A 27,795-nucleotide genomic window follows, 5' to 3' on the forward strand; every position below is an offset into this window, starting at 1 on the left:
ATTATTTTATATCAATTATAACAAAACAAGTTAAATTTTTAAAAGATACTCCGTTCTTGGCCTTGTGTGTCAGGTAGCAGGCTGGCTGGTTCCGCTGATGACTTCCTCTGGGGAACTAAGACAACCCCAGGTCAGTCCTGCCCAGGAGGGCAAGGCAGGCCAGTCCCGGGTCCTGACCCGGACTTCATGCCCCATCCTGCCAGCCCAGGCCCACCCCAGGGCCCAGAAAGGCGGGTGAGCTGGGCAGGTGGTGCCCTCAGCCCCCGTTTCACAGCTGCGAGAGGCCACTCTCAGGCGCTGCTGCTGCTGGCCTTGACTGGAACGGCCTGGCTACCTGGCCAGGTGGCCCTTATCCCCTGGACTCCTGGGTGACAAAGGTCAGTTGCCTGCCCTGCAGCTTGCTGTGGTTAGTAGCTCCGAAGCTCCCAATAAGCTCTCAGCCTGAGGAAACACCTTCCCTTGGTGGTTGCAACAGCTTCTCCTGGTTACCTTGACAAAGGATGAGCAAACAACACCTTCCATTCTGGAACAAAGCACACACACCTCCTTGGCTTTCCAAGGGCTGCCCACCCACCCTCCGGGACCAGTCAGCCAACTCTATGTCCAGATCTTCTATGCCCTCGCACATGCCATGCCAGGCACACAGAGCTGCATAAAGGGGGTCCTGCCCCAGGGAGGACAGGCAGTCAACAGATGATGCAACAGATGGGGTGAGTGGCCTGGTGGCAGCTGAGGACATTGGACAATTGGGATGACTCCCTGGGGAGTGAGGGGGAGCTGAGTAAAGACAGGAGCAAGCACTGCTGGCAGAGAGGCCAGCACATGCCAAGGCACAGGCGCATGGGTTTGACTGGAGCAGAGGGGAGTGTGCTTGGGGGTGGGCAGGAGGCAGAGCTGGGAAGGCCCCGTGAGCTGGCTGAGGACAGCTAAGACCACCTGGTGACCATCAGGCAGGCCATCCATGGCAAAGCTCCATATTTGAGGAATTTGGAAGTAATTAAACTTCCCCATCATCTAAAGTTGGCACCTGGTTCCAGGCCTCCTTTCAACCTAACATTTATAAGTAACTAGAATTTCTAGACATCTCCGGAATGCGTGGCTGATGAAACTCAATGTGCACCCCCTGCCATCACTAAGGCACCAGAATGTCTACAAATGTAGCATTTGTCGTGCAAATCACCCTTCACCTCCCGCCATGGGGTCCAGAAATGCTCCTAAGGAAAATCCCTGGTGGTGCTGAGTCCTCCGGCAGAGGCACCCACTGCACTTCTCTGCAGCGTTCTTTCTTCCTAATAAAACTTTCCTCTTCCAAACCCATACTGTCATTGGTAAGTTCTTACCAGCCCTCGAGTCGGCCCCTTCCCGAGGCTGGGGCTCCGACACCTTGCCAGGCACCTCGGTTGTGCGTACAGGACTTTACTGGGATTTCTCCCTTCTTTTCCCTCCCTGCTTCCCTTGATGGTCTGGTTCTTTACTTGGAAACTGAGGGCCCTGTCCAAGACCACTCTTCAGTGGGATCCTGAAGCCCTAGAGAAGAGATATCTTTCCATCACTGCCCTTAGGGGTGAGGAATTAGCCAGGGTTCTTTTCCATTTTTGAACCGCCAGGGAACCAGCTTGTGTACTCTTTGGCAATTGAAGGTTTCTGGCCAAGGGCACTACCTGGTGTTACCCGAAGGCCAAGACAAAAGAGGGAATTTACTATTGCCCTTTGGGGTGGCAAGTCCACTTTCACTTGATGCCCTGTAAACCGTGCCTTGGAAATGAGCAGCAGTGATCCCCACTCTGCGCAGACATATTCCACTGGTTGCGGACCCACGTTTGGATTCCACTTCAAGTGGGAACCGCATCCCAAGTTATGAGTGAGTTCTCCTTCACCTTAGGTCTGAGCTGACCCTTCAAACACGGGCACACCTGGAGTGGTCGTCCAGGCAAGGGCAGGCCCTCCATTTGTGGTAGACGCCCCCGAATAGAGTGAGCCGAAGAGGTGAGGTCCAAGTCCCTCAGGGACACCTCAGGGATCTTGTAGTACCTGATCTGAACCCAACATGGGTCCGTTTCATTCTTCAATTCCATCTGACTCACCCTTGGATGGCATTCTTCAAAACTGGTCTCATTTTGACCCACAAACTCTGAAAAAGAAGCATATGGTTTTCTTTTGTAATATATCTGGGGTTCAATATATGCTCCCCAATAATTTATATTGGCCTCTGAATGGGACCCTGGATTGGAATATTATTTTACAGCTAGACTCATTTTGCTGGAACCTCAGAAAGGATGCAGAGGTCCCACGTGTTCAAGTCTTTTTGGCTTTATCCCAAAACCCAAAATTACACAAAAATTGCCACATATGCTTCTAAGGAGCTTCCTCCCTCCCTGATTCTGATGTCTTAGATGGCCCTTCCTTTTGCCCATCACACCCTCTGCAGCCTGCTCCCACTTCACCTGCCCCCTTTCAGTCTGCTCCATCCCCCAATCAATCTCCCGCCCCCATACCCAGATACTCTATCCCCCTCACATACTCACACAGGAGTCACATATGCCACTAGCAGAGAGTCCTCAGAAGATCCCACAAGGGTTTTACCTCTCCACAAGGTGGCAAATGGAGATTTGGGAACAATTCAAGTTCATGTCCCTTTTCCAATGTCTGATCTTTCTCGAATCCACACTGGGTTAATTTAGCCAGGATCCCACTAAGTTCATTCAAGAATTTCGAGCTTTAATTCTTGCCTTTGATTTGACCTGGGAAGACACATTCGTGTATTAACTACTTGTTCCCATGACGAAAAATCAAGCCTATGGTCTTTAGCTCAAGCTGGGGCACATAAAGCTCATGCTCATAATCCTAATGATAATAGAGCCGGGAAAAATCTGTCCCCAACACAGAACCCACTGGCAATACCAGGCTGCCAATGTGGCCAAGACAGAGGCAGGGGCAGACGAGATTATAACTTACTTGTTGGAAGGAATGAAAAAAGCTCTAATAAACCCTGTTAATTTTTCTAAATTACGAGAAATCACTCAGGAGCCATCTGAGAACCGCTGCCCTTTTCCAAGCTAGACTGGTGTAGGCTGTGCATAAATATACCAAGTTAGACCCCGGAACCCCTGAGGGCCAATCCATTCTGGCCACACGTTTTATGTCAGCCTTCCCTAAGACATCAGACAAAAACTCCAAAATTAGAGCAAGGCCCACAAACTCCCTTTCCTACTTTACTAAATGCAGCCTTTAAGGTTTTCAATAACCAGGAGGAAACATTAAAAATAAGAAAGGCTCAGTTGGAGGAGGAAAAATGGTGTGGTCAAGCTACTGACATGGCGACAGCATTGGCACATTCTTTTCATTTGCTATTAACCCCAAGGCTTGTCCCTATAACACTAACAGAACAGGGGCCTGTCATTATTTCAAGAATCCAGGACACTAGAGTATAGAATATCCCAAACCTCTGGGTTATAAGCTGCCCCCGGGACCCTGTCCTCATTGCAAACAAGAGGGTCATTGGAAGAGTGCCTTTTCCTTCTCTCCCCCATGACAGGGCGTGGGGCACCTCTTCCTTCTGTGCCATCACAGCCAAAACCTTGCCAACCTACCCAACAAGGGGGTCCTGCAGAACAAGGACAAGGATGAGGGCAAGGACGGGCACCTCTCACTCTCTCCCTGGGTGATGACCAAACCTCTGAAAGTCATTCTCCAGATGACTGACAGGGCCGTGTGGCCCCTAACTTCTCTATCTCTATGGAGGAGCCCTGAGGAAATCTGATTGAGGCTGAACAAGAGACAATGTTCCTCAGGGATACAAGGGCCAATTATTGAGCTTTAAACATTTACTGTAGCCCAATGTGCCAGTCCCTCATTTTCCTCACAGGTGTGAATGGAAAACTCCAACGAGGCTGTTTCACACCACCACTCCCTTGTGAAATGGAAGGCTATTCCTTTACGCACTTCTTTTTAGTCCTGCCAAGCTGCCCTGTTCCATTATTAGGGCATGACTTACTCACAAAATTACAAGCTAATTTATAGCTAAGGCTTCACCTTCTAGCTGTTTTAACTCACACATCACCAAAAGAGCTGCTACAATCTGTAGAACCTCACATTCTAAAACAAGTGCCATTTGAGGTTTGGAAAACTTCTATTCCTGGCCGTTCAATATCAGCCACTCCTGTCATCATTCAGCTTAAAAATTCCAATAAGTTCCCCAGAACCCCCCAATACCCCTTGAAACCAGAAGCATGAAAAGGGCTAAAACCTCTAATAACAAAAATGTTTAACCCGTGGATGAGTGTACCCATGCAACTCACCTTGTAACACCCCCCTTTTAGCTATAAAGAAACCAAATGGCTCTGACCTTAGAGTTATTACTGAAGCTGTTATTCCTATTCATCCTATTGTCCCAAACCCTTACACCTTTTTTGGACAGATTCCCTCCACCACAGCTTGTTTTACAGTTCTTGATCTTAAGAATGTGTTTTTCTACATTCCTGTATGCTCAGATAGCCAATATTTGTTTGCTTTTGAATGGCAAGGCCCAGATACTCAAATAACTCAACAGTTAACTTGGACAGTTCTGCCCCAGGGATTCAGAGATAGCTCCCACCTTTTTAGATAGGCCCTAGTTAAAGATCTGTCCACACTGCAGCTTCTCCCAGATAGCAATCTACTCCAGTATGTGGATGACCTATAATCTGTAGTCCTAGCAAAGCTGTTCCAGACCAAAATACTGTATTAGTACTAAACAAACGTGCTGATTATAGGTGCAAAGTATCTCCTTCTGAGGTACAAATATCCACACAGGGTGTTCAATTTTGGGGTCTTATCTTAACTCCCAGCACAAAGAGCCTCTCTAGCACTTGTAAAGATCTTATCTTAGGCCCGGCACAGTGGTTCACACCTGTAATCCCAGCACTTTGGGAGGCTGAGGCAGATGGATCACTTGAGGTCAGGAGTTCGAGACCAGCCTGGCCAACAAGGTGAAACCCCATCGCTACTAAAAATACAAAAAAAGTGAGCTGGGTGTGGTGACAGGTGCCTGTAGTCCCAGCTACTCAGGAGGCTAAGGCAGAAGAATTGTTTGAACCTGGCAGGTGGAGGTTGCAATGAGCCAAGATCATGCCACTGCACTCTAGCCTGGGTGACAGAGTAAACCTCAGTCTAAAAAATAAACAAAATAAAATAAAATAAATAATAAATTAAAAAATAAAATACAAAATATAAGATCTTATCTTAAACGTGACAACTCCAGGAACTAAACAACAGCTTGGGTCCTTAGAGGGTACGAATATGAACTCCTCCCTTTGGATTAATAGCAAAACCTTTACATGAAACCCTCAAAGGAGCTGAGGGACAACCTCTAACATGGACTAATAATATGAAGCATGCTCTAAAGACTTTAAAACAGGCTTTCATCTCAGACCCGGCCTTAGCCTTACCAGATCTGACCAAGCCTTTCTTTTTGAATGTACATGAACGAAGGGGAATCACTTTGGGAGTTTTAGCCCAAGATCTGGGGCCCTCTAAGTTCCCTGTAGTGTATTTTTCAAAACCTTTACTTGGCATCCCAGGAATGGCACCCCTGCTTAAAAGCCTTAGCAGTGGTGGCCCTGTTAGTCCAAGAAGCCTCAAAAATAACTCTAGGACAAACCTTAATGATTTTTATCCCCGCATCAGGTCTTGGATATTCTAAATTTTAAAGCCTTCTATTGGATTTCGGATAATAGAATTCATAAGTACCAATCACTTTTTTTGCAAACTCCTGAACTATCTATAAAACCTATGGCTGCTCTTGGACATTCCTGTGTAGAAACTATTGAATTCCTGTATTGAAACTATTGCAGTGCTAGGGCTGATCTAAAGGACACTGTGCATAAAATTCCTGATTCTACCTGGTGCACTGATGGTGGCAGGTTCATTTTAGAAGGAGAGTGTCAGGCTGTGCTATAGTTAGCCTAACTAAAGTCGTAGAATCAGGTCCTCCACCCAGAGGAAACACCTTGGCTCAAAAAGCTGAACTAATAGCCCTTATCATAGCTCTCTAACTGGGGACTGGAATAAAGCTCAAGTGACTTACATCCTGACTCAGTCTGTGTGTCACGTAACGCATGCCCATGAAGCCACTGGAAGCAAAGAGGATCTCTCACAGCCCAAAACACCCCCACTAACCATGCACTTCTCACAGCCCATAACACCCCCATTCAGCATGTCCCTGAAATTTCAACCTTGCTAGAAGACATACATCTCCCAATTGAAATAGCAAAATCCTTCACTGTCCGGCTCATCAAAAAGATAACTCAAATCCTGTCAGAGGGGATAATTATGCAGATAAACAAACTAAATCAACTGCTTGGCCACCCTCTTTCCTCACCCAACCCCACCAAAACCCCAGCACACCCCACAAAAATTACAAAAGGCACTAAAACAGGGTTTCACATTCATTCCTGAGGGATGGCTTCAAAACTCTGAAAATAAACTTCTCCTCCCTGAGGTTCCACAATGGAAAATCCTCTAAAATCTCCATCAGGCTAACCACCTGGGGGTGGAAACTTTACAAGCCTTAAGAGATCCTCTTTTTCAAGGGCCTAACCTAGCCTAGCCCCAACTCTATGGGACATTTCTCAATCCTGCCCAATTTGCTGTCAATCAAATCCTGAGGGTGCAATGAACCCCCTGCCCTCCTCCAACCTATTCAACATAGAGGGCCTGTCCCAGGGGAGTACTGGCAAGCTGACTCTGCCCACATGCCCTCTCATAAGGGATTCAGATACCTTTTAGTCTTTATAGACACTTTCACAAGCTGGACTAAAGCCTTCCCACTCAAACAGAAAGAGCATCAGAAGTAACTACAGCTCTTTTAGAACACATTATTCCTCGATTTGGAGTCCCTCAATCCCTCCAATCAGAAAATGGCCTGGCCTTTATTTCTTCTATTACTCCAGGAATCAGTGAGGCCCTCCAAATAAAATATCACTTACATGCTGCTTACCACCCACAGTCATCCAAGGGCCAACCTAGCTTTGAAAACCCTTCTCACTAAGCTCTCTATAGAAACTCAACTGTTTTGGATAACTCTTCTTCCTATTGCCCTGTTAAGATCTAGAGTAATTCCCAAAGGTTTCAACCCACCTTAGCCCTTTTGAAATTATTTATGGATGCCCTTTTTACAAACGGACTTATTACTTGATCCAGAGGCTCATTATCTGTCTCAATGTGATGCCTCCCTGGGCAAACTATCCAGGCCACTACTGAATACCAGGACAAATTTTGTCCAAAATCTGACCCCTCCTCATCAGAACTAAGACCTCCTGTTAACCTGGGGACTGGGTATATTTAAAAACTTTGCCTCAAGACAGAAAACCCCTTCCAGCCCTCTGGACTGGACCCTTTCAAGTCCTCATAGCCTCTCCCACAGCTGTTAACTGCAGGGATTCTCCCCTTGGGTCCACCTTTGCCACATAAAGTCTGCACTGCCACCAGAACTCTGGCCTGCTTACATTTTGAGCCCTTGGAAGATCTATGATTTTTGTTTTGCAAACAACCAGGTGACACTAACCTCTCTTCAAAAGCAAAGGATACCACGTAAGCCTTTTGCTGTGTTTATCATTCACTTTCCTTCCCCTCCCTTGTCATTTCCTTATGTACTCCAGAAGGGTTTTTAGGTCCTCCAATTTTCTGAGATTGTCCTCAATTCACTTACTTTTTTTTTTTTTTTTTTTTTTGAGACAGAGTTTTGCTTTTGTCACCCAGGCTATAGTGCAATGGTGCGATCTCAGCTCACTGCAACCTCCACCTCCTGGGTTCAAGTGATTCTCCCGCCTCAACCTCCTGAGTAGCTGGGATTACAGGCATGCACCACCATGCCCGGCTATTTTTTTTTTTTTTTTTTTTTTTTTTGTATTTTTAGTAGAGACAGGGTTTCACCATGTTGGCCAGGCTGTTCTCAAACTCCTGACCTCAGGTGATCCGCCCGTCTCAGCCTCCCAAAGTGCTGGAATTACAGGCATGAGCCACCACGCCCAGCCAATTTACTGTCTCTTTATCCAATCCCCATTTCTCAAGACCCACATGCAATTATTCAGCTTGCACTAGATTTTTATTTGCAGGGTGGTTTTTCTAATTATACTTGGAGCAACTTTTGTAACAGTCCTTGAATTAGAACAATGAGACTCCTTTTTTCTTTCTTTCATGTTTTTCTCTTTATCTCTCATATAAAAACTTCCCAATCCTCTTGGTTTGACAATATCATCTTCAGCATCTCATATGCTACTGTGAGAGGAGAAAATACTTTGTGTGGCTGGCTTTGCCGTCCACAACCCGCTACTCCAAGCCATGTAGATTCTTCTTCGTGAGCACACCCTGTCTCCAATCGAACTGTACTGTTGGGATTTCATTATTCTTCTCACCACTCCTTCCCACCCCGACCATTTCCTTCTGTGCTGGTAAATTGGAAACCACCTCCCTCTTCGTGCTATCATATTACTTCCCCCACCATCCACACTTACAATATCACTGAAACTTCCTTAACTTGTAATGTTATTTTGGGATGTACACCTTGTTATAATGACACTCATGCAGCTAACTTTGACTCATGTGAGGCCTTCGCCTCCTACAGTCAAAACTCTGACTCTGGCCAGGTGCGGTGGCTCACACCTGTAATCCTAACACTTTGGGAGGTAGAGGTAGGTGGATCACCTGAGGTCAGGAGTTCGATACCAGTCGGACCAACATGGTGAAACCCTGTCTCTACTAAAAATAACAAAAATTAGCAGGGCATGGTGGCAGGTGCCTGTAATTCCAGCTACTCAGGAGGCTGAGGCAGGAGAATCACTTGAACCCAGGAGCAGAGGTTGCAGTGAGCCAAGGTCACACCACTTCACTCCAGCTTGGGCAACTGAGTGAGACTCCATCTCAAAAAAAAAAAAAAATTCTGACTCTATCTCATCACTGCCAATTTATAAGCCGTTAAACTGGACCAGTATAGTGGGGCTCCCAGTATACAGCACCCCTGCACTCCTAATACCTTCATGTATGTTACTACAATGATGCAACCAGTGCAGGAAATAACCACCGTGCCACCTGGTTTACATCCTGTGCCATGCACTGGCACCCGCCTGCTTTTAAACCTCCTCCATCAGTACATAAACATAGTCTTTCCCCCATATGAGTCCTCTTAAAAACTGTCAAAAGGCCCATTTCCTTTTTTCCCAACATTTTAATTAAAATAATCATCCTGCCCCTCCTGGGCTCTTATGGCTTAGCAGCCCCGCTAAAAGCTATTTAAACCCTTTTCAAGCTTTGGCCCTATCCCACCTTGATCATTCTCTTCACTATGGTGATTGTAGCCTGGGAACAATAGCTCCCACCCAAATCACTGTCTGGAACATCACTTCTAATTCAGAATTCCCTTCTAGAAGGAAAAGGGCCCTGGGACTTACTGTGGCCGGAGTTGTGGGAACTATCACAACTCTTACCCCTTGGGGAGGTTTTACTTACCAGGAAATCACAACTAAGAGAACCTACCGCCTCCCTTGAAATAGCAACAGCTGGCACCCATCTATCAGCTCTACAAGTCATTAGACTCACAAGCAGGATTTTGGTGTCTGGTAACAGGTGAGTTCTGGATTACCTCCTAGCTGAACAGGGAGGGGTCTGTGCTGTCATCAACAGGACCCGTTGCACCTACATTAATGTGTCTGGAGAAGTGGGAACCGATGCCCAAGAAATCATCAAACAAGCCAAATGGCTACACACACTTTCCCAAAGCAACCAAGACTGGGCCAAAACTTTTACTGATTGGTTTTCAAAAAATCACTTGGCTTCCCCCATTCCTTAGACCTTTATCTTCTGTCATTTTTCTTTCAATATTTGGTCCCTGCCTTTTTAATGCTCTGATTGCGTTTCTGTGTTCTACATGAGAACAATTCCACCTGCAGAAGGCTATGCATTCCCAACACTGGCCTGCAACTGCAGCTCGATTTACATGGGGCTTCTTGATGGAAATACCGGCCTGCAACTGCAGCTCCCATTTACATGGGGCTTCTTGATGGAATCCCATCACGTGCCTCCGTGCACAAGTTTTCATGACCCTTTATTCCCTTCATGACTGAGAGCAAGAAAGGGAAAAACGTGACCTATCCCCCTGAACTCCCTTTCAGCAGCAAGTAGTCAGGCTCACTGGACACCCCTCTTCACTGTGCCGTTTCCCCTTTCTTGAGACCCCAACAGGAAGCAGGTGGACATGAGCATGGCAGAAAAGGAAGGGTCAAAGATTTCACCAAGATATTTGTCAGAGGGAAAATGAGGACAGCAAAGATCACCTGGCGACCATCAAGCAGGCCCCAGGTGGGGTGGGTGGGGGGAACCTCTTTATTTGAGAAATGTAGAAGTAATTAGACTTCCCTATTATCTAAAGTTGGCACCTGGTTCCAGGCCTCTTTTCAACCTAAAACTTATACATAACTAGAATTTCTATACATCTCTGGAATGCAGCATGCTGAAACTCACTGTGCAACCCCTGCCTTGTGTGTGTCTGTATACCATGCAGGTTTGCTTGCTAAATTGAGCCTGTAAACCAAAAAGTACCTGAAACAGGTCTCAATTAATTTAGAAAGTTTTTGTTGCCAAGGCTAAGGATGCACCCGTGGTACAGCCTCAGGAGGGAGGACATCCTTGCCAAGCTCAAGGGTGCACCCCTGACCACAAGGGCCCAAGGTGGTCGGGGCACAGCTTGCTTTTATACACTTTAGGGAGACATGAGGCATCAATCAATACATGGGAGATTTACATTGGTTCCATCTGGAAGGGTGGGACAACTTGAATTGGGGGGCTTCCAGGTCATAGGTAGATTTAAACATATTTTGATTGGCAACTGACTGAAGAGTTATTATCAGCAGAAAGGAGTGTCTGGGTTATGAAATAGGGGTTGCAGGGAGCAGATGATGCCTTCAGGTAGCAGGCTTTAGAGAGAAAATATATGGTAAATGCTTCCTATCAGACTTAAGGTCTATGTCGATGTTAATGCTGGGGGCTATGATGTGGCATGGCCTGAACGTCTTCCGGGTTAAAGTTTAGAGCACCCTGGCGGACAGGGAACCCCATTCAGATGGTTGCTGGGGGGCCTTCGAATTTTATTTTTGGTTTACAAGCCTTCCCATCAGCTGCGCCAGGGTCAGCAAACCACAGTCCATGGGCCCAATCTGGCCTGCCACCTGCTTTTTGTAAATAAAGTTTTATAGGAACACGCCCACACCTCTGGCAGCTGCTTTGCAAGCACGCAGCAGGGGTGAGTTGTTGCAACATAGACCACAGGGCCTGCCAAGCCTCAATTATCTGTGCTCCGACCCTTTAAGAAACACTTCTCTCACCCCTGAGCTAAGCAGAATAAGAGGGGCTGGACGTGCAGGACTCAGAGTGGGAGCGAGGAGGGCTGGGGTGAGGACAGCTTTGTCACACTCTGTTTTTCTGTCACTCAGCCCTGGGGGCTCCCTCTGCCTGAGGGCTTCATCCCCTGCTGCCTGGCCGTGACCCGCAGCACAAGCACAGATAAGCCTCAGGGAACAAAAGCAAAAGGCAGGGCTGCCACGGAAGCCTATCCACCAATCCTCACCTCTCACCTCTGTGTCCGCCCTGCTGGGAAATATTCCAGGCTTTGGCCAAGGCCAGTGCAGCCCCAGGTTCCCGAGCGGCAGGTTGGGTGCGGACCATGGCCTCTCACAAGCTGCTGGTGAACCCCCCCAAGGCCCTGCTCAAGCCCCTCTCCATCCCCAACCGGCTCCTGCTGGGGCCTGGTCCCTCCAACCTGGCTCCTCGCATCATGGCAGCCGGGGGGCTGCAGATGATCGGGCCCATGAGCAAGGATATGTACCAGGTAGGAGTGGGGGTCACTCGGGGGGCCTGGGTCTCACCCATGTTCCCACCCACAGAGCACGGAAGAGGGGAGGGGTCACTGCTTCCTCACTCGGGGGGCCTGGGTCTCACCCCTGTACCCACCCACAGATCGTGGACGAGGGAAGGGGGTCACTGCCTCCTCACTTGGGGAGGCGGGGAGCCTGGGTCTCACCCTATACTACCCACATGCAGATCATGGACGAGATCAAGGAAGGCATCCAGTACGTGTTCCAGACCAGGAACCCACTCACACTGGTCATCTCTGGCTCGGGACACTGTGCCCTGGAGGCCGCCCTGGTCAATGTGCTGGAGCCTGGGGACTCCTTCCTGGTTGGGGCCAATGGCATTTGGGGGCAGCGAGCCGTGGACATCGGGGAGCGCATAGGTAAGGGAGAGGCCCAGGTGGGGATGGCCCTGGATCCATCCTTCAAGGCCTCCCTGGCCTCCCTCTGTCTGAAGCTGGCAGCCCCCGTTCCTGGGTGAGCGCTTACCCACCTCGTGGCCCTGTGCGCACGAACCTCCTGCCAGCCCACTGCCTCCTCCAGGCGGTGTCGGGCACTCATGAGGCCTGACTCTGATAGGGCTGGGAGCAGCACAGGCGCCCCGATCCCCCCAGTCTCCTTGAGCTGTTTCTGGAGCGTGTGCGGGACGGAACTACAGAGAAGCCTCTGGTCCCAGCACACGCTCTTGAGAGCCCCAGCCGCTGTCCAGGGCCCCAGGCACCAGCTCTGCTCTGTGACAGGGTGGGGTTTCAGAAGCTGAAGCCTCCCCTCAAATCTCAGCAGCCTTCCTTCTGGAATCTTGATGTGATACACAAAATATGGAGGTATGGGCAGAGTATTCGCCTCCGGAGTACACTTTTCTGGGAGAGAGACAGGAGCAGGAGTGTGCCCTGGGTTTAATGATTGATTGTGGCATTGAGGGACATCAGCTTGGTCAGCTCCACAATGGCCATGCTGGTTAATACGCAACCGCAACAGCCAAGAGGGTCCCAACCCCAAGTCCACAAACTTTTCAAGGGGACCCAGGGTCGGCAGAGGCCAGGACCCCAAGTGGACATCAGGGCACGCAGGCTCAGATGCCTGTGGTATATGGCTTCCCTTTTCCCCATTCTGTCCCCTCGGCCGCAGGTTCTTCCCCTCCCACAACCTGGCCCTGAACAGCACACAGGATAGGGCAGAGAGAGGGAGGGGATGAGGCCCTGATTCCTGGAGTCCCCAGCTCCAACAGAGGGCAAGGCTGCTGCCTCACTCACCCCTCATCCTTCAGTCTGTCATCCATCACACCTGTGGTGTGCCAGCCCTGGGCCAGGTGCAGCCCCGACCCCCGGGAGCTCACTCTCTGCTTGGGGAGGCACTGGTCAGTGTGGCCTGAGAAAGGGCATTTGAGCTGAGCTCTGTCAAGAGTGCCCCAGGAGCGTTGGCTCCAACAGCAGGGGGGTCAAGATGGCCCTGGCTCTACACACAGAGAGGCTCTCATTGGGCAGAGTCCACCCTCCTCTTCAGGCAGGCAGCCAGGGTGCCACGGTGGGTGGGGTCCAGCCCTCACAGGGCCCTGCTCAGCAGGGCCACGGGTGCCCAACACTGGCTTCTACGGTGTGTGCGGGACACTCACGGCCCACTCTGTCCTGCACCCAGGAGCCCGAGTGCACCCGATGACAAAGGACCCTGGAGGCCACTACACACTGCAGGAGGTGGAGGAGGTAGGGGACATGGGGTGGGGGTCAGGGCTGGGAGTGGCCAAGGACCCTAGAGATCACTACACACTGCAGGAGGTAGAGGAGGTAAGGGGAGCCGGGGTGGGGGTCAGGGCCGGGAGTGGCCAAGGACCCTGGAGATCACTACACACTGCAGGAGGTAGAGGAGGTAGGGGACCCGGGGTGGGGGTCAGGGCCGGGAGTGGCCAAGGACCCTGGAGATCACTACACACTGCAGGAGGTAGAGGAGGTAGGGGACCCGGGGTGGGGGTCAGGGCCAGGAGGAGGTGGGAGGGGGCATGCTGGCTCAGGGGCCGCCTGGAAGTGGCCAGCCAGCAGGGTGGGATCATGGCCGGGAGGCTGGTGGCTGACCCTCAGCCCATCCTAGCATCTGGTGAGCGGCCACAGGGGAGGGTTCCATTACCTGGGAATGGTGGGAAGACTGGTAAGGAGGCTTCTGTCTGGCAGGGAAACTGAGTCAGGAGCCTGGTCCTGTAGGCAGGGCCAGAGACGCTGGAGGCAGGAGGCCAAGTTGGAGTCTAGGCTGCAGAACATGTCCCTGACACTCAGGATACCCCACCCTGTGGGCTGAAGTCAACCTCAGCCTACCCGGAGTGTGGGGACTCAGTCCATCTAGCAACAGCCCTCACAGGCCAGGCAACAGGCTGGGGCCACCCTCCTCCATCTCTGCGCCAAAGTCCTGTTCTTGGAAAAGCCCTTGTCCCGGAGCGGAGATGCCCCAGCCTTCTCCTCCCATGCACACCATCAGGGAGGAGTAGAGGCAGGCCCAGCCCCTGCTACCTGGAGCTGCGCCACCCATGGGGGGTTTGTGGGGGTGTTCTGGCCCCTGCCCCTCTGAGCTCCACCCACAGCCGTCCCTGCTTCCTCAGGGCCTGGCCCAGCACAAGCCAGTGCTGCTGTTCTTAACCCACGGGGAGTCGTCCACCGGCGTGCTGCAGCCCCTTGATGGCTTCGGGGAACTCTGCCACAGGTGAGCCTGGCCCCAGGGTGGTGGACTGGAGCACAGCTCAGAGCCAGGCTGTGGGGAGGGGTGGGCACTGGTCCCTCTGGTCCTTCTGCCCCTGGTCCCCACCCCAGCCTCTGTCACATGGTGTGGGGTGCAGGCACCTCCCAGGTCCTCTTTGCTCTGGGCTGAGTCTAAAGACAACCCCAGGTCCCAGGGCAGGCTCAGGTGCTCCCTGGCCGAGCGCCCCCATAGTGCCCACTGACCTCTGTCCCCAGGGCTGAAGAGGGCTTGGTGCAGACTTCCATATCTTGCCAGGGCCTGTCCCCACCTCACCCCGAGATTGCCAGGACACTAAAGCTGCCTGATGCCCTCCACTTCCCTCCTCCAGCCTCCCTCATCCCCGCATGGGGGTGCACAGGGCAAGGCCTTGAATGGAGTCAGATGGGATTCCTGAGAAATGCGGACAGAGCCCCTTGGGACCCAGCAGTCCCGTCTGCAGGTCTGAGCACAGGACAGAGGAGAGAAACTCCACGGCCAGGGAGGGTCCTTCTGACAGGGCCCCCAGCCCAGACAGCTTGCTGCATGGACGGTGGCCATGAATAAAGCTCACAAACATAACCTGGCCAGCTTCAGCAACACCCAGGCCGTCCCCACCTGCGGCCAGCACGAGATACTTTCTGTGTCTTTTTTTCTTTATAAGAAAACATGGAGGTGGAGGAGGGTGAGAGTTTGTGAACATGGAGGCAGAGGAGGGTGAGAGTTCGTGAACATGCAGGCGGAGGAGGGTGAGAGTTCGTGAACATGTGGGTGGAGGAGGATGAGAGTTCGTGAACGTGCAGGAGGAGGGTGAGAGTTCGTGAACATGCAGGAGGAGGGTGAGAGTTCGTGAACATGCAGGAGGAGGAGGGTGAGAGTTCGTGAACATGCAGGAGGAGGGTGAGAGTTCGTGAACATGCAGGAGGAGGGTGAGAGTTCGTGAACATGCAGGAGGAGGGGGGTGAGAGTTCGTGAACATGGAGGTGGAGGAGGGTGAGAGTTCGTGAACATGCAGGAGGGTGATAGTTCATGAACACGGAGGCGGAGGAGGGTGAGAGTTCGTGAACATGCAGGTGGAGGAGGGTGAGAGTTGGTGAACATGCAGGAGGAGGGTGAGAGTTCGTGAACATGCAGGAGGAGGAGGGTGAGAGTTCGTGAACATGCAGGAGGAGGGTGAGAGTTCGTGAACATGCAGGAGGAGGGTGAGAGTTCGTGAACATGCAGGAGGAGGAGGGTGAGAGTTCGTGAACATGCAGGTGGAGGAGGGTGAGAGTTCGTGAACATGCAGGAGGAGGGTGAGAGTTCGTGAACATGTAGGCGGAGGAGGGTAAGAGTTCGTGAACATGGAGGCGGAGGAGGGTGAGAGTTCGTGAACATGGAGGAGGAGGAGGGTGAGAGTTCGTGAACATGCAGGAGGAGGGGGGTGAGAGTTCGTGAACATGGAGGTGGAGGAGGGTGAGAGTTCGTGAACATGCAGGAGGGTGAGAGTTCATGAACACGGAGGCAGAGGAGGGTGAGAGTTCGTGAACATGCAGGTGGAGGAGGGTGAGAGTTGGTGAACATGCAGGAGGAGGGTGAGAGTTCGTGAACATGCAGGTGGAGGAGGGTGAGAGTTGGTGAACATGCAGGAGGAGGGTGAGAGTTCGTGAACATGCAGGTGGAGGAGGGTGAGAGTTGGTGAACATGCAGGAGGAGGGTGAGAGTTCGTGAACATGCAGGAGGAGGGTGAGAGTTCATGAACATGCAGGAGGAGGAGGGTGAGAGTTCGTGAACATGCAGCAGGAGGGTGAGAGTTCGTGAACATGCAGGCGGAGGAGGGCGAGAGTTCGTGAACATGGAGGCAGAGGAGGGCGAGAGTTCGTGAACATGGAGGCGGAGGAGGGTGAGAGTTCGTGAACATGGAGGCGGAGGAGGGTGAGGGTTCGTGAACATGCAGGAGGAGGGTGAGAGTTCGTGAACATGCAGGAGGAGGGCGAGAGTTCTTGAACATGGAGGCGGAGGAGGGTGAGAGTTTGTGGCGCTGCTGCTTGGGCTGTTCTGGGACTCTGTCCCCTCTGGCCTAGATTCTGGCCAGTGGCTGGGCCGAGCAGCTGTTGGCAGAGGTAGGCCCAGCCTGGTGCCACCCTGGTCCCTGGGGTCCACACAGGCCCTCAGGCGCCCGCTGTCCCTGGGAACCACAGACTGCCCGGCTGACCCTCTTCAGCACTACTGCCGGGCCCTGCAGCTGGGTCTCACCAGGGCCGTGATGCTCCCTCACTCCCCCAGCTCCCTCTGCTCCAATGTTCAGGGCTGAGAAAGGAAGAGCCACAGGTCCTGATGGATCCTGACAGGCAGGAGAAGGCAACTGGCCAACTCCTGGGGTGGAGGTGGGAGGTGCCCCGCCTTCCTTGCCAGCCTGAGGCTCAGAAACCCCATCCAGCCTGGGGCCCAAGCCCTCCAGTGGCCCCCTGCCTCACCTGCTGCCCTCCATTCTGTCCCCCACCTCTCCAGGTACAAGTGCCTGCTCCTGGTGGATTCGGTGGTATCCCTGGGCGGGACCCCCCTTTACATGGACCAGCAAGGTAAGGGTGTGCTCTGAGGGCCCTACCCAGCCCAAGCAGCCTTGGGGCTCCGCGTGCAGGAAGCCCTGCTGGAAGCTTGCGTCCAGCAGCCGATGCTGCGGATTCGGCCCCATCTCCACCAGGCCCAGGGAAACATTCACTCCTTACTGGGGCAAGAGCGGCTCCATGAACTACCCAGCACCCCAGTGTTTCCACTGAGCTTTCAGATCCAGGCATGGGGACTGGCAGGAGGGACAGCTTCTGGTGGGGGACATTTGAGATGCCCCAGAGCTGTAGCAGAAGCAGTGGGAAGAGGAAGGGCCAGGGCTCCAGTCAATCAGGCGTTGGGGATCCCTCTGCCCAACCCCCCAGAGGCTCAGTTTCACATCTGCCCTGCGCCCTGCCAGGCTGCCCATAGCAGTGAGCACCACTGTCAGGGTCACCTTGCAGGGAACCTCAACCAGGCCGGCCGAGGGGCCAAGGAGCCTCCTGTGCCCATCCGCTTACGGGAGAGAGCCTGCACATTGCATCCACTGCGGTGCCTGCCCACCCACTCCATGGGAGCCTGTCTGTTTCTGCAGAGCCCCTCCTGATTTGGGAGTTCTCAGGCAGGAAGGGAGGGATTTCTGGGCTGATCCTCAAACTACTACTGAAAGCAGGGACCTGGGGAGGGCCCCAGGGACACGGTGCCCGGGGTGGCAGGGCTGTCCCTGGGGACCAGCACAGCAAAGGGAGAAGCTGCGCTAAAACGCTCAGGCCTGAGGTCATGGCTGCCACGCAGCAGTGCCCAGATTTGAACCCAGGACTCCCTTCCACATCTCCCCTCCTATCGTGTATGGATTCGTGGTAGGGTCGTAGCCTACCAGCCCATTAGCTAGGCAGGCATCCCGCTGGACTGGCCTGCCCTGAGGTGGGGCTCAGGGGTGAGCAAACCCCCCATCTACAGGCATCGACATCCTGTACTCGGGCTCCCAGAAGGCCCTGAACGCCCCTCCAGGGACCTCGCTCATCTCCTTCAGTGACAAGGCCAAGTGAGTGACCCACAGACCCTCACCTCTGTGCAGGGCTGGGCTTGCAGGGAGCTCAGGTGGCCCGAGGCGGGAGGGGCGGGAGCCAGGCAGGAAGGGCTCCCCATGCTCCTCCAGCACCTGGCGCTCTCCTGCCCACTCTCTGGGAGGCCAAAGGCACTGCGTTCACAGGGAGTGGGGAGGCCGGGCGAGGGGAGGGCTGCAGGCGTGTGCAGGGTGCAGAGTCCACTGCTCTGGAAGTTCCCAGCTTCACAGCAAGGAGTGACCAGGAAAGGACTGAGGGCCTGAGGCCCAGTGCCCTGACCGGCCTCCGCCCTGGCTCAGCTTCCAGGGGCTACCCCAAGGGACAACGTGGGCCACACACAGTGCCCCCTGCAGTCCCAATCTCACCTCCCGCTCCTGGTGTCCAGATTCTGAGCCAGGCCGGGCAGGGGGTGGGGGAAGGGGGCCAGACCTCACAGGCGGTTCCCATCCAGCTGCAGCCTGGCAACTGGAGGTGCCGTTCCCCAGAACAGAGAGGACTTCGGGGAGAAGTCAGGAATTCGGTGTTGGACGTGGGAGGTCTGAGATGCCAGCTGGACCACAAGGGAGGGTGAAGGAAGCGGCTGGGTGTGAGTCAGGAGCCTGGGGAGAGGCCGGGGCTGGCCCCTCAATCTGGAGTTGTAGAGACGGACACATTTAAAGTTTCAAGCCCGGCCAGTGTCCCCTGGGGCCCGAAAGCAGTCACCTCTGGGTGATGTGAGAAATGAAGGCTGACCCTGTAGGAGGGGCTGGGGGAGAGAAAGGGGCACACAGAGTGGAGGGAGCTGGCCTTGGTGCCCCCGTGGCAGGGTCACACAGCTGGGCCCAAGGGCCAGCGGGACTGGACAGCTGAGGGACCCACGACCCACCCGGTCCCACTCTGGCCCCTAAGCACAAATGCAGCTGGGGCGGGCCCTCCTGGGGGCCCCACCCCATCTCACTCCTGTGAAACAGGACAGCCAGCGAGAGACCGCCCTGGCCTTCAGCCGAAGCTGAGGGGCTGGTGCTCAGCCTGCTTCTCTCTCCCCAGAAAGAAGATGTACTCCCGCAGAACGAAGCCCTTCTCCTTCTACCTGGACATCAAGTGGCTGGCCAACTTCTGGGGCTGTGACCACCAGCCCAGGATGTGAGGCCTGGCAGGGATGGGAAGGTGGAGGGCGCTGGGCATGGCTGACAGGTGGGGCGCTGGCCTCTCACTGCACTCAGGGATTCCCCAAGCCCTCCACCTTCATGCCTCAAGAACCCCAACTAGAGCCCCAGAATCCGCCTGCATCAGGCAGTCAAATGCCCCACCCTGGGTTCCCCCCTTCCTCGATTGGCCCGAGGCTCTGGGCAGGGTCATGGCTCCCACGGCCGCTTCCACAAACACTGTCCCCCCCAGAGGTCCCAGCACACCCTCGGGCACTTTGGACCTGGCCCTGCCATATCTCCCCACTCCTGGGCCTCAGCTTACCCCTTCTGAAAAGACGACCTTGGCCATAAACCCAAGGCCCCTTATGTTACACACAGGAACAAGGCGCCAGGAATGGTGCCCTAGCCCAGTGGGCACAGAGGGCCAGTGCCAGCTTCGCAGGCACGCTGGGACTGAGGGGCTCCGCAGGGAGGTGGTGGCACGTGTCTCTGCTCCTGCAGCCACCCACTGCATCCTGGCTGGGCCCTACACAGAGCCATGCTCTCCCTGGCAGACGAAGCTGCCTTCCCGGTCCAAAGTTCTGAACCCGGACAGGACTCCTCTGCGGAGGATACCGGCCTGTGGTCAGACAGCCTGTGCTGTTGGGGCTGGGGCAGACAGAGCTAATGCCCCATCTGCCCCCGACCCTGCCCATGGTGCTGGACCAAGCCCCCTCGTGTCTTCCAGGTACCATCACACAATCCCGGTCATCAGCCTGTACAGCCTGAGAGAGAGCCTGGCCCTCATTGCGGAACAGGTGCATGGGCTGCACTCCACAGGAGGAGACAGGGCCACTGGCTGGATTGTCGAGGGCGCGGCCTGCAGAGAAGGAACCATCCCTGGTGCACAGAGAAAAGGGAGCCTGCCAGAGACAGGCCCTCAGTGGGGGTGGGGAAGAGAGGACAGGGCCCCGGGTACACTGGCTGTGGGCAGGGCCAGGGAGACACAGCCCCAGGGACAGATGCAGCAATGGGGCAGGTGTGGATGCTCCCAACCCTTCCATTGTTGTGTGAAGCAGTAAGTGAGGCCCGGTGAGTGGGTGGGCTGGGAGAAGGGGAGGCCGAAGGGGCCAGAGACGTGCCCACAGATAGGTGGGCGTGGATGTAAAGTGAGGGTTGGCAGTTCCTGCAGGCTTGTCCAGCTCCTATGGCAGGGCAAGAGCTGAGCATGAGCACTTGGGTGTGACCAGGGGTTGATTTGGCCACTGCAACATCCACACTCTCAGGACACAGGCGGCTGAGAGTGGCCTCAGGCCCAGCAGCTCTGCAGGCCACGAGACAGGAAGGCCCACGTACTTTCATCTGGGTCCTGTGTCCCACAGGGCCCATTGCCAGCCACCAGTCCAGAGTCCAGGAAGGATCCCCGGGCTGCAGCCAGCTTCCCGTGAGGTTGCAAGGCCGTGCCTGCCACGTTTGTCCTCCTGGGTCCACTCATAAAGCCACTGCCTAGGGCTGGGTTAGTGCCAGGGTGCCCCTGTAAGCTAAATGCCACCCGCACCCGCGGGGGAAGGCGAGGGGTCAGGCGCTCACACAGGGAAAGGCTCTAGGGTCGTAAAGATGGGTGGGGGGTGTAAGCTGGGCAGAGAAGGAAGAGAACAGGACCAGACAGCAGGGCACAGTCAAGGGCAGAGGCACAGGGACCTGGCAGAGTGCAGATTGCAGGGGCACATGCACAGAGAAGACGGGCCAGGGCCAGAGTAGAGAGCAGCTGCTGCTCCGGGGACCCACCTGGGGTGGCCATGAGAGCTGGTGACTGGAGGCCGGGAGGACCCGTGACCAGAGGTGATGGCACTGAGGGGCCCAGGGCTGGAGAGACCACCCCTCACCTGTCCAGAGCTGAGGCAGGAGCAGTGCTGGGGAGGATGCCAGGTCAGGGGAGCTGGCCCTGAGAGGAGAGGGGGCCTGGGAGCCAGCACCCTGAGCCCTGGCCCTGATCCACTCCAGCCCTGTGTAGCCCAACAGCCCTTCCCCTCCTTGCCCAGTCCCCTCCCCCTGCAAGGCACTCTCCCCTCTTCTCCCCCAGGGGCCACAGGCAGACCTCCCCTCTGTCTCTCTGAACCCTCCTCTGTCTCTCCCAGACCCAGATGTTTCCTCCTGCCCTGGGGTAGACCCAGGCCCTGCCCCCGGGCAAAGTCAAACTGGGGGCTCCAGGGGCTCCCCTGCACCAAGGCCTGCAGAGTCAGGTTCTTCCTCCCGCACCACAGAGGGCGGGGCTTCCTGCCCATCCCACCCATGCCACTGCCCACCAGCGCCATCTCCCACACAGGGCCTGGAGAACAGCTGGCGCCAGCACCGCGAGGCCGCGGCGTATCTGCATGGGCGCCTGCAGGCACTGGGGCTGCAGCTCTTCGTGAAGGACCCGGTAAGGAGGCCCCTGGCAGTGGGCAGCCCTGCACCCATGGGGAAGGATGAGGGGCTCTTGCCCAGCCCCCTCCTGAGAAGGAGGGGGCGGCTGCCCGGTGGTGTGGCCTCGGGGCCAGGGATTAGTCTCGGCAGGAGCCATGAAGTCACAGCTCCCGGCCTCTGATGCGGGATCTCAGGACGGCCTGTGATCTTCCAGTGGGAAGTTGCCCATCCACCGCCTCCTAAGGGGTGGGGTCCCTGCTCTCTCCTGGCCCTTTCTCCCCCGGCTCCTCTGGAACCTGAAGCTGGGGCAGATGGCGCTGGCCAAGAGCTGTCACAAAGGCCCGTGCAGGGCCTCTCACCCACGCACTGAGCCAGCCCCTCCTGCAGGCGCTCCGGCTTCCCACAGTCACTACTGTGGCTGTACCCGCTGGCTATGACTGGAGAGACATCGTCAGCTACGTCATGGACCACTTCGACATTGAGATCATGGGTGGCCTTGGGCCCTCCACGGGGAAGGTGAGAGGGAGCGCCTCGAGGGCCTTTTGCAGAAACCAAACCCGCCACCCCAACTTGAGCAGGACTGTGCACCAGGTGCAGGGGAGGCCGGGGTCATCCGAAAGCCCAGATTGCAGGAGCATCCAGAAGGGCCCACTCTCCAAGGGGTATCCAGTAAAGCGTATCCTGTCGCCCCTGCTCCCACCCCAGCCCGCTGAGGTCATCAGGTGCAGCCTTTATGATTCCACTCGGAACATCCTTCCTTCCCTCTGAGCAGACCCTGGAACCAGGCCGGAAGCCCCATGCCTGGGCCTGGCTGTGTCTCTGAGTGGCAGTGGGGAGGGACCTTCACTGCACCACCCTGTCCTCCCGTATGGCTGCGGGTGCAGAGGGAGGAGAGCCTGCCCTGGCCTGGGTGTTCGAGGGCCCCCTCTGTGACCTGCACAGGGCTGTCAACTCCCCTCGTGGACACCGGGTGGCGGTCCTCACTCAGGTGAGCCCATCCTGGCTCTGGCCAGCCGTCGGTCAGGGTCAGGCAGGTCCCAGGCGGGAGGCTGACGTCAGCCCGGCCTGTGCCCCCCAGGTGCTGCGGATCGGCCTGCTGGGCTGCAATGCCACCCGCGAGAATGTGGACCGTGTGACGGAGGCCCTGAGGGCGGCCCTGCAGCACTGCCCCAAGAAGAAGCTGTGACCTGCCCGCTGGCCCACAGCTGGCGCTGGCACACACCTGGCACTGGCACACACCTGTCCCATGCCCACCCTGAGGGATCAGGAGCAAACAGACCCTGCAAGGTCCTCCAGGCCTGGGGACAGAAAAGCCACTGACCCAGCCCGGGAGGCAGAACCAGGCAGCCTCCCTGGCCCCAGGCAGCCCTTTTCCCTCCAGTGGCACCTCCTGGAAACAGTCCACTTGGGCGCAGAACCCAGTGCCTTCCAAATGAGCTGCAGTCCCCAGGCCATGAGCCTCCCGGGAATGTTTAATAAAGGGCCTGGCCACCTCTCCTCACTGTGTGGGGTGCTCTGTGAAAGAGTGAGAGGAGAGCATCTCTGCTCCCTGAGCTGCCTGATTGTGGACTTTAGGGGGACACTCCTCATCCTGGAGCCCACAGGGTAGATCCTCCCCTGGAGGAGGTGCTGTCACCACACTCTAGCCCCAGATGTCACACCCCCAAACGTCCTCACACACCACATCCAGGTGAACCCACACAGCCCACAGGGCTGGTTGGAGACCCCTGTCATGGACAAGGGTACCTGCGTGCTGGAGAGCGCACAGCCAGGACCTGAGCCCATGAAACGTGGAAGCCTCCAATGGAAGGTCCTCTATGCTCCCATCCAGCCAGTGCCCACCCCTCAACTGCCTGACTTCTGTGACCATAGATCAGCCTGGCATATTTGAATTTATTTATTTATTTTGAAACGGAGTTTCACTCTTGTTGCCCAGGCTGGAGTGCAGTGGCACGACCTCAGCTCACTACAACCTCCGCCTCCCGGGTTCAAGCGATTCTCCTGCCTCAGCCTCCGGATTAGCTGGGACTACGGGTGTGCACCACCATGCCCGGCTAATTTTTGTATTTTTAGTACAGATGGGGTTTCACCATATTGGCCAGGCTGGTCTCGAACTCCTGACCTCAAGTGATCCACCTGCCTCGGCCTCCCAAAGTGCTGGGATTACAAGCGTGAGCCACCGTGCCCGGCCATAGTTGAATTTCATGGTCAGTGGGACACACAGCAGGTCCTCCACTGTGCCAGCTTCTTTCACTTACTGTTTTTGACACTCACATGTACCGTCGTGGGCGCCGGTGTGTCTTGTTGCTGAGTGCCATCCCGTCATATGGACGTGCGTCGTGGGCGCCGGTGTGTCTTTGTTGCTGAGTGCCGTCCCGTCATATGGACGTGCGTCGTGGGCGCCGGTGTGTCTTTGTTGCTGAGTGCCGTCCCGTCATATGGACGTGCGTCGTGGGCGCTGGTGTGTCTTGTTGCTGAGTGCCGTCCCGTCATATGGACGTGCGTCGTGGGCGCTGGTGTGTCTTTGTTGCTGAGTGCCGTCCCGTCATATGGACGTGCGTCGTGGGCGCCGGTGTGTCTTTGTTGCTGAGTGCCGTCCTGTCATATGGACACCTCATGATTTGTTGGTTCATCACCATAGTTGAGCATCTGGGTTATTTCTATTTTGGGGCTGTTATGAATACGGAGGTAGTGAAATTCTTACTCAAGCCTTCGTGTGGCCATATATTTTCATTTTTCTTGGATAAATAACTAGGAGTGGAATTGCAGGGTCATACAATAGGCTTAACCTTATACGAGACTGCCACGAAATTCTCCGAAGTGGCTCTTCCATGTTTCATTCCCGCAGCTACAGCGTCCAGGGTGCTCCACGTCCTCACCCACACTCCATGTTGTCTTTTTTTGCTAGGGGGTGTAAAATCCTGTCTGATTTGGTTTTAGTTTGCATTTCCCTGATGCCTATTGATGTTGAGCAACTTCTCATAAGCTATCAGCCGTTTGTAGATCTTCTGAAAAGTGTCAGTTCAAATATTTTGTTCATATTTGGATTTTTATCTTCTTATTGTCAATGTGTGATCATTTTAAAATATATTCTAGATACTATCAGATATGTGTGGCATGAATATTTTCTCCCACTCTGTGGCTTAACTATTCATTTTCTTTTCTTTTTTCTTTCTTTCTTTCTTTCTTTTTTTTTTTTTTTTTTTTTGAGAAAGAATCTCACTCCGTCCAGTCTGGAGAGCAGTGGTGTGATCTCAGCTCACTGCAACCTCCACCTCCCGGGTTCAAGAGATTCTCCTGCCTCAGCCTCCCAAGTAGCTGGGATTACAGGCATGCACCACCACACCCGGCTAATTTTTGTGTTTTTTTGTAGAGACGGGGTTTTGCCATGTTGGCCAGGCTGGTCTCAAATTCCTGACCTCAAGCGATCCACCCACCTCAGCCTCCCAAAGTGCTGGGATTACAGGCATGAGCCACCACACCCAGCTTACCTATTCATTTTCTTAATTGTGTCTTTCAAAGAGCAGGTATTTTCAATTTTGGTGAAGTCGTATTTATGAATGAGTTTTTTTCTATGGTCTGGGCTGTTTGTATCTTGTCTAAGAAACCTTTGCCTACTTTGAGGTCTGGACGGTATCTTCCTGTGTTTTCTTCTAGAAACTTTACAGTGTCAGCTTTTGTATTTAGGTCTATGATACACCTCATATTAATTTTGTGCACAGTGTAGAAAGGGGGTCAAGGTTCATTTTTATCCATACTGATATCCCAGTTCCAGTAACGTTTGTTAAACACACTTTCCTTTCCCCATTGAACTGACTTGACAACTTTGTTAAAAATCAGTTGTCTACACAGTCATAGGTCTATTTACAGCCTCTCTTCTGCTTCATTGCATCCTCGTGTCAATCCCATGCTGTTGCAAATATTGTAGCTTTACAATAAGTCTGGAAATTCAGAACAAGTCCTCCAATGTTTTTCTCCCTTTTAAAGGTTTTTTGTATTCTACATCCTTTGAATTTCTGTGTACGTTTTAGATTCATGTTGTCTATTTCTTCAGAATAGCTTGCTGAAATTTTGGTAGGAACTGCACCAAATCTATATATCAAGTTAAGGAAAATGGAAATAAAGTATAAATTCCGTTTCATAAACAGAAATGTAAGTATTTTCAAATTACTTTCAGCAATGTTTCTAGTTTTCAACATACAGCAAAGCGGGAGGTGGTTATTTAAGGAAAGCCAGGAACCCAGGAACAGGAAAGCCACGGATCCAGCCCAGGAGGCAGGACCAGGCAGCCTCCCCGGCCCCCAGCGGCCCTTCTCCCTCCAAGTACGACCTCCTGGAAACAGCCCACTTGGGCGTAGATCTTTTGTTGGATTTATTCCTAGGTGTTTGGCCTTGTTGATGCTGTTATAAATGGCATCTGAAAATTTTCATTTCCAGTTGTTTATTTTTTAATATATAATCTCATTTTTTTCTATATTAATTTTGTATCTTCTGACCTTCCTAAATTCACAAGGCCTAGTAGCTTCTTTGTAGATTCCTTTGAATTTTCTAAGTAGATAATCAAACTCTCTGTGACTAATGAGAGTTGTACATCTTCTGCCTTTTATGTACTTTTACTTGCTTCATTGCACCGGTGTGGGCCACAAATACACTGCTGAATCTCAGTGATGAGCGTGCACCTTCTCGCCTTGGAGACGTGTTCAATGTCTCAGCGTCAGGCTGACGGCGGCAGTGGGATTTCTGCAGCTGCCCTGCTCTCAGAGGCAGGAAGTCCTCACCTGTCCTAGTTTGCAGAGGGTATTTATCACTAACAGCTGTTGTATTTTGTCAAATACCTTTTCTGCCTATGGTGAGATGATCATAAAGTTATGTTTCTATATTCTATGGATGTGCTGTTTCGTTGACTGACCTCTTATTTTCTCGTAATATATTTGTCAGGTTTTGATAGCAAGGTTACATTGGTCTTGTAAAGTGGTTTGGACAGTATTTTCTTTTCCTTTATTTATCAATTAAATTTGTCTAGAATAGGGACTATTTTTTTTTTCCTTATATTTTGGTAGAATTGTCCAGTGAAGCTTTATGGGACCGGAGCTTTCTTTATGGGAAGGATTTTTTTTAATGACTTCTAATGTTTTCATAGACTAGAGTTCTTTAGATTTTTGTCTCTCTCTTTGTGCCCGTTTTGGTAATTTGTGTTACCCAGAGCATGCTTGATTCCAAGTTGTTGAATGTGTTGGCATAAAATCATCCGTAATATCCCTTTATTATCCTTTAATGCTTACGGGCTCTCTATTGATTTCCCTGTTTCATTCCTGGTATTGGTAATTTATATTTTCTCCTTTTTTTCCCCCATCGATCAGTCTTGCTAGGGGGTTACTGATTTTATTAGTCTCTCCAAAAAAGCGACATTTACCATCATTTTCTCAATTGTTTGCTTTGTATTGATTTCCACTCTTATTGTTCCTTTTATTTTACTTCCTTTGGTTTTAATTTGCTCCTCTTTTTCTAGCTTCCTATGGTAGAAGCTTAATTGATTTTAAACATTTATTTGTTTTCTAGTATGAGCATTTAAAGCTAAACATTTCCCTCTGAGCGCTTTCTTGACTGCATCTCCCAAATTTTGATCAATGGTGTTTTTGGAATCACTCAGATCAAAATATTTTATAATTTCCTTGTGATTTCTTCTTTGAACCACAGACTATTTAGACTTATACTGTGTAATGTTCAGATATTTGGTGGATATTCTAAATGTATTTTTGTTTTTTATTTCAAATTTATGTCTGTTGTGGTCAGAGCTCATACTGTATATGGACTTCAGTATTTTGAACATGTACTGAGAGTCTGTTTTATAAACTAGCAGCAGTCTCGGTGACTATCCCATGGACACGAGATGCACGTGTCTTCGTCATTGTCAGGTGTGAGCTTCCTCAGGTCCGCCTGGATGACAGCATTGTTCAAGTCTTCTTTGTATCACTGGGGTTTTGTTGTTGTTGTTTGTTTTGGTTTGTTTTTTTGCCTGCTTTTTCTATGAAGTACTGAGAGTGGGGTGTTCAGTTCTCCCAGCATGAATGTGGTCTTGTCTCCTTCTCCCTTTAACTCTATGCATTCATCCTC

At 52.9% G+C, this 27,795-nt stretch overlaps 1 protein-coding gene across 1 annotated transcript; it reads left to right on the top strand.

Moving 5' to 3' along the window:
• Nucleotides 1-11,677: 11,677 nt before the first annotated feature.
• On the top strand, nt 11,678-23,037 carry AGXT (alanine--glyoxylate aminotransferase). The gene is made up of 11 exons (XM_003813074.5): nt 11,678-11,857; nt 12,070-12,262; nt 13,515-13,579; nt 14,464-14,564; nt 17,067-17,137; nt 18,063-18,147; nt 19,196-19,291; nt 20,024-20,093; nt 21,602-21,697; nt 22,069-22,197; nt 22,760-23,037. Exons 1-11 carry the CDS (start codon nt 11,693-11,695, stop codon nt 22,865-22,867), a joined length of 1,179 nt encoding a protein of 392 aa, XP_003813122.2. The 5' UTR covers nt 11,678-11,692; the 3' UTR covers nt 22,868-23,037.
• The last annotated feature ends 4,758 nt before the right edge of the window (nt 23,038-27,795 follow it).

This window comes from Pan paniscus, chromosome 13 (assembly GCF_029289425.2).
Source record: "Pan paniscus chromosome 13, NHGRI_mPanPan1-v2.0_pri, whole genome shotgun sequence".
NCBI lineage: Eukaryota > Metazoa > Chordata > Mammalia > Primates > Hominidae > Pan > Pan paniscus.